The 12,015-nt window shown below is 34.3% G+C and overlaps 2 protein-coding genes across 2 annotated transcripts in view; both read left to right on the forward strand.

The window, feature by feature from the left end:
* The window catches only part of LOC100370433 (uncharacterized), a 50,727-nt gene that overhangs the window by 33,837 nt on the left and 4,875 nt on the right, over window positions 1-12,015 (forward strand). The window contains exon 2 of the mRNA XM_002739818.3: window positions 10,731-10,782. Within this exon, the coding sequence (XP_002739864.2) occupies window positions 10,731-10,782 (52 nt within the window). The remainder of the gene's footprint in view (window positions 1-10,730; window positions 10,783-12,015) is intronic.
* Window positions 1-12,015, forward strand: part of LOC100378706 (PCI domain-containing protein 2-like) — a 49,142-nt gene that overhangs the window by 4,742 nt on the left and 32,385 nt on the right. The window lies entirely within an intron of this gene.

A 12,015-nucleotide genomic window follows, 5' to 3' on the forward strand; every position in this document is an offset into this window, starting at 1 on the left:
GCTAAAACACAAACAGAATTGTGATGTAACTAACGGTATATACAAGTTGCATGATCATCGTCAAATTGAACAGACATGTACTGTTTTGGACATTGTTAGTGAATACATTAGTCTCTTTTGTACAGTGAAGGGGCCACTGTCAAATAGAATGATTTTAGCATAGGCTTTATAGTCAATCCATCACCCCTGGTACTTACTAGTCCGAAATGGGGGTGTGTATGTGCATGCAACCATACTTTTGTCTGGAGCTGTATCTCAGACATACACATACCTCGACAGATTCTTGCAAATCTTGTACATATTCAGCACCTCGTCTGATACATGTGCAAATACGATGATTTCATGATTGGGTCCAAGATGAACGACTGGCAGACATTTTTAGTCCCCGTTCGGACGTAGTCCAAAAACGGGGACTTATGTTTGACCTCTGTGTGTCTGGACCTGTATCTTAGAAATGCCTGGACCAATCACAATCAAACTTCACACATACATCATACATGCTATTATACATATGCACATCAATTTGTTTCACGATCTGATTCAAGATAGCCGAATGGCGGCCATTTTTGTGCTAAAAATGATCAAAATCAAGCATTTCTCGGCTGTTTACAAATGGATTTTGTTCAAACTTGCTATATACATTAGACATTACAGGACCTTGATGCACATCATTTTGTTCCATGATCTGATTCAAGATGGCTGACTGGCAGCCATTTTGTTTTAATGATTGGGCTTCTAGAACCATATCTCTTAAATATGCTTTGACTGATTATATTCAAATTTTGTATATTCGTTATACATCATGTTATATATATACATGTATTCAAAATGGCTGATTTTGAAGGCTGTTCCAGAGCAATATCTCTCAATATGGACAAGTACTTGTTTGACGATCAGATACAAATTTCAATCATTTTAATGTTAGAAAATCATATTTCTGACATGGTTATATTCCAGCTATATTACTATAAACAAAACTATACATCTGAAATTTGATAGCTAACGGGGACTGTGCCATGCATGGCTTGTTGTTTCAGGTATTTAATATGTCGGAAAGCAGATCTCAAGCATGTGGTTGTCAATTTTCTTAACATTTAGTGAAAGGAGATTGATGCATGTCTCTTTGAAAAATCTACACATGATGGCTGACTCGGTACTTTAAATTTGTTATTAGTATTACTCATGGTGGATTATAATTTTGTTTCACGATTTTATTTTTATTCAAAGTGAAAGACTGGCAGAAATTAGTTTACATAAAGATGGTTAAATAAAATACTAAAACATTTCTTTAGCACCATTTAATATATACCGGTACATACATACATGTATATATTGGATTGCAGATTTGAAGGTTTTTCATAGTGAAAATTCATAGTGTATGAGTTTGAATGTCAAGTATATTATTGAGTGGGACTATGTAAGTTACAATTACTTGTTATGCTTTTCTGCCCACAGTCACCACCAATGCTTGTGGCTCTTTCGCCCACAATCCCCAGTGCCCTATTAAAATTTACTGTATTGTTGGTGATACATTGTCGCTCTTGGCTGGCAGTGCAACTGTGTGCTGCTTAATTTCAAATGCAATACTGTATGCAGGCATTAAGCTAGGATGATTGACAGACCTGTATACACGTTTTGTTACAATTAAGTTAATTGGATGTTCTATACAGATATCATTTAAAAAAGTACTCCAGTTGTCATGGTAATGTATTGTACCGCAGAATGAATTCATCAGTAAATGTGTGCGATTTATCATTATGTTGGTTACCCCTGAGTTTTTTCACTCTGTTGTAGGATGGTTGTCTTGGGAACTCATTCTTTGTAACATTATAGACAAATGAACCAGGGGAAATAATCATGTTTGTCTATTTTCAACATTCTTATCAACTTTATCCTGAATTTTTAATAGTGTTATTTGTAATAGGTACAAACAGAAACAGTTGTCTTGTCCCGTAGAGATGCGACTCAGTCTACTATGTATTATCTGATTTACTGAAGTTGGTTTAGGTTTGTGGTTTAGTGACTTTGTGGAACTATTTTTTCTAATTCAGAAATGATGTCACTGTTCTGGATTTGGTTTAACCCTAGTATGTTCATTGAACACAATGGGACCATGCAATGCACGTCATTTTATTTTTCAGATCAAGTTAAAAATGACCAACTGGCGAGCATTTTGTTTTAAAATCTGCAGTTCTGGATCTCTATATCTGACACGCTTGGACTGATCAAGTTTATCCTTCACATGTACATATGTATTAGAAATATACACATGTGTTTCATAGTCTTAAGATGGCTGATTGGCAGCCAAAATGCATCAACCAGGAACCAAATCTCAATTGTGTGGTCAGATTTGGTTTGGTTTGGTACATACATTGAACACAATGGGAATTTTTTTTTTATGGATAAGTTCAAAATGGCCAACTGTTCTAAGGCAAGTACAACACTGACCTTTGTTCTGTTTTTACGTTCAATTTCTTGCATCACAGGATGTAATGACCAATTATATCCAGTGTTTGGACTGCATCAATATTTGTTTGGGGACCTGATTTTCGCTGACATTTCGGTAAGAAAAATGCTTAGTTTTAAGTACTTGCCTTATAATCTTTATTAGTAATAATGTTAGATGATATGATTTACAGTGACTTAATTATTCTTTATGATGCGAGTGGTCACTTTTAATTGTACTTTTATTAAATATTTTCTTTAGGGTAATCATAAGTCAAGCATCTAAATTGGACTAGTGACGCAGACTGATCATCATTAATATTTCATACAAGAGTGTATGCACAGCAATTGCCCTTTCATCTTATTTATCTTATTGTGTATTCTGGTTACATCACTGTAGATAACACCCTTTCTTGTTTCTCATTGCGTATTCTTTTTACGTCATTGAGGCTCAGCTTTCAAAGAACTGCAATCAAGGAATCGGCTCACGTTATTCTGATGCTTATTCTGTAATTGATTTTCTAGTTATACTTGTTTATTATATGCTTGCGTATGTGAGTTTGCAATCGTCATCACTGGCAGATACACAAAGATGTTACCGATGTTGTCTCGCATTATTTTCTTGGTTTTACAATGGTCTGAAGGCGAAAAAAAAATTAGGTCTTGATTTCTTTTCAAAATTGCAGCCAGAGCAAAGGAGAACATTTGGTTATTTGTCACTCTTTTTCTTAGCAATTAAATGAAAAAGATGAATAGCTTTTCGACTTTAATTGCAGCACTTACAGGTAAAATATTCTCAACACTTGAACACAGTTCCTGTCTCACCGCAGTATCTATTAGCTGAAAATCTGAACTCTTAAAATACGTAAAATTTCCAGCTATGAAATGAGAGATCATTCCATGCCATTTTTAAGAAATAAAGGATGAAATATTAAAATACGTCTTCGGGTAGGATAGCTGTCATTTGTATCCACCACTTCTGTAGCAATTTTATGCAATGCATTACGTGACTACAGTCCATCACACTTTGTCTGAGGCGATTAGCATAGTTAAAAGCCACAGAAAGGCCATCCTGTGTTATTGAGTTGTTTTTGAATGAAAACAAATTTGATCTGATAAATTAGTTTCTGTATCCTTTTTCTGCAACTCTTTAATACATAATAATTTTTTAATCGAACATGTGGTTTGGGTGAGTTATATAAAATGGTTGGCTTTAAAGGCTTTGTATTTGTTAAATACTCTTAGTATCTCAAATACCGGTCAGATTCAGTTGCCTCAAAATCTCAGGACATTTTATCCGAAATGGCAACTACCGTAAAATCTGTATTAGAAACCGCATCCCTAATAGAAGTTGCACCCATTTTTTTTGAACAATTGAGAACCAAAAACTTCAAAAATGTTCTACACAATGCATCATGGGAATGTGTCAACAAGGAAGACATTTGCACCAAACTTAAAGCAACAAACTTGGTAAATGAAATTTGTGTTATATGTATTGGCTGAAAAACAGTACACAGAACGCCAGACGCACTTTCAACTTCACCCATTGCTGATAATTATCTTGCAGTTTTACTTTTCTATTCCAGCAAAAACAAGGTACATTATTTTTTGTATTGTGGGAAAAGCAAATGTATTCTTTTGAAAGTCACTGTCAAAGTGAAACATAAGTACTGTTTTTAAAATACTGGTCAGGCTTTTCTGCAAATGTCCTGAACTGCCTGAGTTTCAGTTTGGTATACCTCTTAAAGTCTGCTTAAATAATATTTTTTCTGTTAATGCCCTGCACTGCCTGAGTTTCAGTTTGGTATACCTCATAAAGTCTGCAGAAATAAGCTCATCGTAATCTCCACTATTGGGATATGCTTGCAATTGAGGAAATGTGTTGACATCATCCCTGAAGGGCCGCCTTTGTGGATGGTATGTCATTTCAAACAATCTTAAAGACTCCCAGTGTCATCTATCAGACTTTCATCATTTTTGTTACTTTATACAAAATGAAGCTGATCATGAGACGAATGTTGACACATTGTCAAGGGATAGACTGAAATCCGGCTTCTACTTTCTCAAGTCTTTGCGCTATGATGTGTCTGCGCTAACTTTAGATGATTGTTAATCTCTGTCTGTCTGATCTATTTCACAAGCTTCCCTTCGTCATATCCCAATCAGCTAGTTAAATATTTATGCCGTGTTGTGCAATTGAATATAATTTATCTGAATTTGCTAAACTCAACTTTCAGCAATATTAGACTGTTATAAAGTGATAGTATGGGAGCCTGTGTAGTATTGGCACTCTATCCTCTAGTGTACATTATCGCCTTGGCTCACTACCTTAGACTATTTCCACGCTCATTGAAATTGGTGGAACATATGCATGTAATAGCTAATACAATGCATCAATGCTTGATTCAACGTGAACAATTCTAAAATTCTAAAAAAAAATATAGGATTTTTGCAAAACACACCTACTGTATAATATGTATTTTAGAAGCCACAGCTTCTGTTAAAATGATACAGTGCAACAGAGAGGGTGTGGCTCCTATCAGATCAACTTCAAATACTGTAAAATGACTACCGGTAATTTTCACTGGGTTTAAATTTTGCTGATTTACCATTTCAGACACATTCAGTGGGTTTAAATTCACAGTTTTATCATTTAGATAATGTGTTCTATGCTAAATTTTACATTCACTGGGTTTTAATTTAGCGCATTTTCCAGTCAGCGAAATAAGCAAAATTAAAACCCAGTGAATAATTAATTCTTTTACAGTACATGTATAAGAAATGGCAAATTTTTGGTTCTCAATCGTCCAAAAAGAATTGGTGTGGCTTCTATTTGGGATGCATCTTCTAATACAGATTTTACAAATTGTAAATCACCACTATTAGAGTTAAAGATTTTATGATGTCATAGCTTTGCATTATCACCCAATAATTTGAAACACTATTCACAAGTAACTTCATTTCAACTAAATTCTGATAGTGATGATTTATTACAACAATAATGAATTCCTCCACAGTGTCGTATTGGATTCAGGGAAGGGTCGAGACGCAGTAATGTGTTTGCCTACATCTCGCACATTATCTTGCCATAGACCTTTCTCCTCATCTAAAATGGCATAGTGGGGGAGGGGTTCATTATAGTTTGAATAATAGGCAGACCATATATCAGGGCATGCTTATACTGTAAAATACTTTATTTTAGCTGGAATTAATTTTCGCTGAAAAGAATTTTTGGTTGTTTTGTATGGAATTTATTTTCACTGATTTTTGGCGAGTTGAATGTAAAATATAGGAATAGGGTATATTTGCTGGATTTTTATTTTCACTGAATTATTCCTTTAGCGAAAATTAAGTCCAAACGAAAATAAAGTATTTCACAGTATATAAACAAAGTGTATTTTACCCCCTTTATGAAATCATCCCATTATTGAAGAAATGTTGATCAGCAAGCTAGATCGTGATGTTATGTTAATTGCTGTAAAAAATCATGCATCGAAATCAACATTCTCCCTCAAGATGCACAAACTACCAACTCCAGTCCTATGGCAACCATTTTTCCAAATTAGTCTCCAAACTAGACTCCTCGAAATTTACAAAAAAAAACAGACTTATAAGATGTTTTGTTATTTTGAGGCCCTGATATATAAGCAGTATTCTGAAAATGTTACATGTACGTGTGGCTTTACAGTGGATATATTAGCACACGTATGTGTGCTGACTGTTGCTGTACATGGAAATTGCTTTGTTTTTCCAGTTAAATCAGGTTGTCACTAGTTGTTAACCCAGTAGAATCTTCTTATCGTTAAGCCTTGAATTATTGAGACTGATGTCCTTGCTTGGAGTGTTGCCATTCAACAGATTATATGCGCAGTCCTCCTGCGATGATAATAATAATTTATTCAGACATAAACATGTAACTGTTACATATAATTGGAGGACTTTGTCGTGTCATCGCTAGACGGCTAGTCCATTTCTTACTGTTATGTTCACCACATTGTCATACCTATTATCGAGTCTGGAAACCACATACTTGTTTACCGAAGCTTGAAAACAGACATGGAGTCGTATGGATATTCTGGGAGTCAGCCCCATAGCCCACTGTCGTTGTACAATCCAAAAGATGTTGATCCTGCTTTGGTAGCCCTGATTCTGATTTTCAAAAGGTAGGTCCGCTGGACAATATGCAAAAACTGTCGGACTGCTTTGTCGGACATACTGATTATCGTCAGGGGTCCCATTCGCTGTTTCACACTTGGTGTCAGTGTTCATAGGCCGTTGTCGCCAGCTTATCTAATGTATGAGGAGTCCGGCTTTTCCATCCCCAGGATCAATGTTTTGCTGCCCCTTCATGTCTTGGTATAATTATCAAAGGCAGTCTTCGTATCAGTAAGTCTTGTATTTTGAATTGCAAAAGCTTTTTTTTTTTTGTATTTAGTATTCCACTTTTGTCATGCTGGATCTTGTGCCTCTTGGGGTATTCATCATCATCAAGTTGATGGATTTCATTTTTAAATATCAATAATTCAGTTAAATTTAAGTCGGCATCACATTATTTTCTAAGTGCGTCAATTAAAAACCAAACACCTGAAGTTTAGCCTCAGATCGCTACAGATCCCTTGCAAAATTTGTGATTGGGGAGAAACATATTCATTTTTTCATAAACGATTTAAAATAATGAATATTTAATAACAAAATGTTGCACGCGCAATGTAGTTTTATGATTATGGGCATTTTGATGAAATGCTACAATTGTGTGAAAATTGTCATTTAAAAGGTATTAAATTTACATTGACCATAGCTTTAAGGTAAATTAGTGTGTACTAATGAACATATTACGTGTGTATCCGTATTGCCAATTATGGAAATTTGAAAACTAGCTTCCGCCCTTTCACAGTGTTTTTCCCTGCCCAAAGGTTTTTACAAATGCATGCTGTTACCTTTCGTGAATGATTGGTAAAATGATAACTACTGATACTGCAATGTTATCAATTCATGCATCAAGTATGTTACTTTGCCTGTGAAAGAAAAAAACAATCTGAAATTATTTTGAAGGTTTTTAACACGACAATGTACATTTTTCAGATTGAACCACATTCTCTCGCTCTCACTCTCGCTCTCTCTCGCTCTTGTTATTTAATGAAAAATGTGAAAATATTTTTGATGAAAGAAAAATTTACTTTATTATTATACTAGAAATCCACACAATTTTTTTTAATAATTTTAATTGTGCTGTAAGTTTCTCAAAATACACCTTGAAAGGGTAGTTGGGGCATCAGTAATGGTGTCATTTGTTATGAAAAATAGGCTGTTTACACAAAATTTCAATGTCCACTGTTTGGACTGATAGACAATATCCTTATTCTTTTTGGACTGGAAATATTTTATATAAGCATAATTTTGGTATGTGTTTTGTATTTGCACATTATAATAATTTCTATTACTCTATATTCCATTCTGTAAAATATTTTTTTTTCGCTGAAAAAACTTTGTTGATGAGTAAAATTTAAGGAAAAGGTATTTTTGCTGGATTTTATTTCCACTGAATCACCCTTCAGCGAAAATAAAATATTTTACAGTATTTCAAGATGTATAGTTTAGACAGATTCTATATTTATTGCTTTTACATTGTGGTTATAGAATATAGAAATGAATAATACTATGAGATGAGAATGTATTTAGTATGTACATGATAAGGCTTCAAATCATTTCATGCAGTATTTTATTCATGTGATAATATCTCAAAATGTTCGTGAACTACGTGCATCGTCATCTTTGCATCGTCACTCTAATGAGATGCGAGTTTCATCACAAAAACTTCTGCAGACGTGTGTTGAATATTGAATATTTCAGGGAAAGTTGTCTGTTTGTGTATCCATGGGGGACTAAGTAAACTGAGATAACCTCTGCTATGCCATCTGATCACTGCTTCTCACTCACTTGTTATTCCCCTAGTGGTTTGAAAAAAAAAGGACACCGGATGTTACCGCACGCAATGTGTCATTTCTCATCTATCTGAAAAACTTGTAAGAGATATCACAGACAAAATTCAAACAATGGGAGTAATTCCAACAAACAGAATGCCAAAGTTTGATCTTCATCCAATTACTTTATTTGTCCAAGTCTAAGAGGAAATTAAATGCAATGTGCGGATGTTACCGCACACATTCTGTCATTTCTCATCTATCTGGAAAACTTGTAAGAGATATCACAGACAAAATCCAAACAATGGAAATAATTCCAACAAACAGAATGCCAAAATTTGATCCAATTACTTTGTTTGTCCAAGTCAAAGATAAAATTAAATGCATTTTAAGCTGTTCAAGGATTAAGATTCACTTGATTTGTAACACAAATTAATAGCGGTCGCAAAAAAACTATATCGATGCTTCTGATCATGGTGTGCAGTAGTTAAAACATGTGAACTTCACATCATTTTTTGAAAGTTCGTTTCTGTCAGAATGGAGTTGCATCTGTAAATAGAAGTTTTGAAATTCATAAACATATATGTCCATTTTGCAGGACTAAATCACATTTTGCGATTGATGGAAACTAAATTACTGCTTGGACACGATGGATGTCTTTTTAAATTACCGTAAAATCTGTATTAGAAGCCGCATCCCTAATAAAAGTCGCACCCATTCTTTTTCAATAATTGAGAACCAAAAATTCATCATTTCTCATATGTGTAGGTGCTCTAATAGAAGCCACATCCCCTCTATTGCATTGTACCATTTTAATAGAAGCCGCGGTTTCTAATACAGATTTTACAGTACTTACTACCTGGTTCCTCATCTACGTCATACAGTCTCTTGGTTTGATTGCCTTTTATGATTATTGAGGAAATTACTGAACGTTGTTTTAACAAGATAACTGTACATTAGAATACCAAGATGCCCCTCAGTTAATTTTATTCTGTACCATCTCTGATTTTGTATTCATAGAATACTGAGAAAGCATTTCCTTCAATTTAACGTCGTGGTTATACATGGAATATATTTGGGTAACATTTACATAAACTATTTGGCTCTTCTATTGAGTCAAATGAGGAGATAAAATGGTAATGTTTGATCCAACAAACTAAAAATAACCTGCCAATATCTAAGTCAAGGCACGTCATATTTAAAGCAATTAAATATTGATTAAAACTATTATTGCCCTGCTTTAAAATAGTTATCAGATAGTCAGTTCCACTGTCTGGTCTAAAATTAATTCTCAATAAGGGAGAATTTACTAAGTGTTCTGTCTTGTTTGTTCATGGCTTGTATGAACAGAATTTGGCTGTGTCTGAAGCAATTTAAAAAAAACAACTCGTAATTTTCTTTTCAGTGACACCTTGAATAATATGTACTACACTTCCCATCTATGTTTGGAACAAAAAATCCATTTGTTTAATTACCAGAAAAGGAAACGAAAATTGTATAAATACAACTTTTAATAAAAAGTGCATCAGTTTCAATTCAAGACAAAGTGACTTGTTTCTCTAATGTATATTTTACTTGATGTAATTTCCTGTTTGCAACTCTCTTCATCCCATATCATACGCCCACTCATTTTTGTCACGTTTTGCTATAAGTTTTTTTGCTGTCTGTTTATTTCTTCTTTTTTTTTTTACAGGATCTCATTTGCTATTAAATGGCAAACAATTAAGCAATATTTGTTTACCCCCTCCACTGTGTTTTTTTAAAAATGGGTAAAAGTACCCTTTTCCCAATCAAACTTGAACCCCTCCCTGTGTGTATGTAATGGTTGAGTCCTTTGATTGTTACCATGGTGAGCCACACCTTAGTGAATTCCTCATCTGCATATGTATAGGCTTTTGAATGATTGGGACCTCATTATCATTTTCTGGAATTTTCCATGTTGATTTCAACCTGATGTCATTCACAGTTCAGGCGGCAACTGAATTCAGTCACCCTTTGGATGTAATCCCTCCCTGTCCTTGCAATTTGTTGACATCCTGACAGCCGTTGACCTGTACAACATATGTGATATTCCAAATGAACATACTGACCTGATTAACTCGCTGCACATCTCACTGCAATTGCAGTAGTACTGTTTACCATTACAGTTACACAGCATATATTCAACAGGGAAATTATTACAATTTTCATTTCCTCCTTGTCAATGGGAAAACTATCAACGGCGGCAGCCACCAAAACCAGACGTAGCTCTCTCAAACATGAGAAGAAAACTATAGAGAATGCTGCTCGAAAGCCAGAAAAATATGAACTGGCTACGGCTTTGGAAAAATTGCTAAAATGGAATTTCTCTGATCTTCTTTGCAGTGCTTCAGGTGCTAGCGTGGGAGCGATTGATAATAAAATTGAACAAGCTATGGTGAGTATTGTAGATTTCATTTCTATCATGCCATTTAAATTTACATGCTTTTTATGCTGTGTTTGTTGACAGTTATGTAAACAAACATATTGACACATGACATTCAAGCTCATTAACTGTTTGTGGTGCTGAAAAGGAAGACAATTTAATTGTGAATAGGATTGATACTGATTCAATCTACTGTCTATAATTCTTGTTTTTATTCTCTACCTTTTAAAAGGGTTATGTAATCTTGTGTGCATGTGTTAAATTATGTAATGTTGTATTTTATGACCCTGCTATCTCAGTACCATGCATGCAACCATGGATGGGTATAATCAGTGTCAACCTTCAAACACATTGATTTATTCCATTTTTTATTGGTGTTTGCTGCAGTCTCGCTTTTTGTGTTAATTGTTAGCTAATATTGCATATTTTTTTAAACGATTTATTGTATTTTTAGCATTTTTGACAAAAACTTGATTGCAAATGCATCATGCTTTATAGTCTGGTAATCATGATTTGGTTTCAAGCATTGTTTATATTGGGACTTTTGGTTAACAATTACCAATTCTTAGATGGCAGATGATAAAACTCCTGTGCAAATCATTTATATATATATATATTGGAAAGAATTCTTTTTGTACCCCTGACCCTAACTTAACTCCCAGCCCTCCTCCCAATTCAATTGTCTGTCCCTTTAGATACTGTAAAATGAATAATTTTCACTGGGTTTAAATTTCGCTGATTTACCATTTCAGGCATATTCAGTGGGTTTTAAATTCACGGTTTTATCATTTAGATAATGTGTAGTATGCTAAATTTTATATATTCACTGGGTTTTAATTTAGCGCATTTTCCAGTCAGCGAAATAAACAAAATTAAAACCCAGTGAATAATTAAACCTTTCACAGTAAAAGGTGTCCTTAAGGAAGGGCATATACATTAAAATGAGGATTTTACAGTTTTGTAAAGATTAATAGAACTTGCATTTCTGTTGATTGCATAGCAGGACGTCAAAGTTGGCTGTTGTTGACGTCATATACTAAGCATTTTCAACCGTCATTGCCTGCGCAACAACTTGTTTTCCTGGCTATCTAAAAATAACTTGTTTATATGGTGGTATTTTTAGCTTTATTACGCATATGTATATTTTCCCCTTTGATATTTTATCCCTGTCTCAATCAGGCAGCCAACAGACGGCCACTGTGGTTTATAACTTTCCTCTAAAAATAAATTCATGACCAATGTCTT

Source organism: Saccoglossus kowalevskii, chromosome 1 (assembly GCF_978046115.1).
Source record: "Saccoglossus kowalevskii chromosome 1, keSacKowa6.1, whole genome shotgun sequence".
Taxonomy (NCBI): Eukaryota; Metazoa; Hemichordata; class Enteropneusta; family Harrimaniidae; genus Saccoglossus; species Saccoglossus kowalevskii.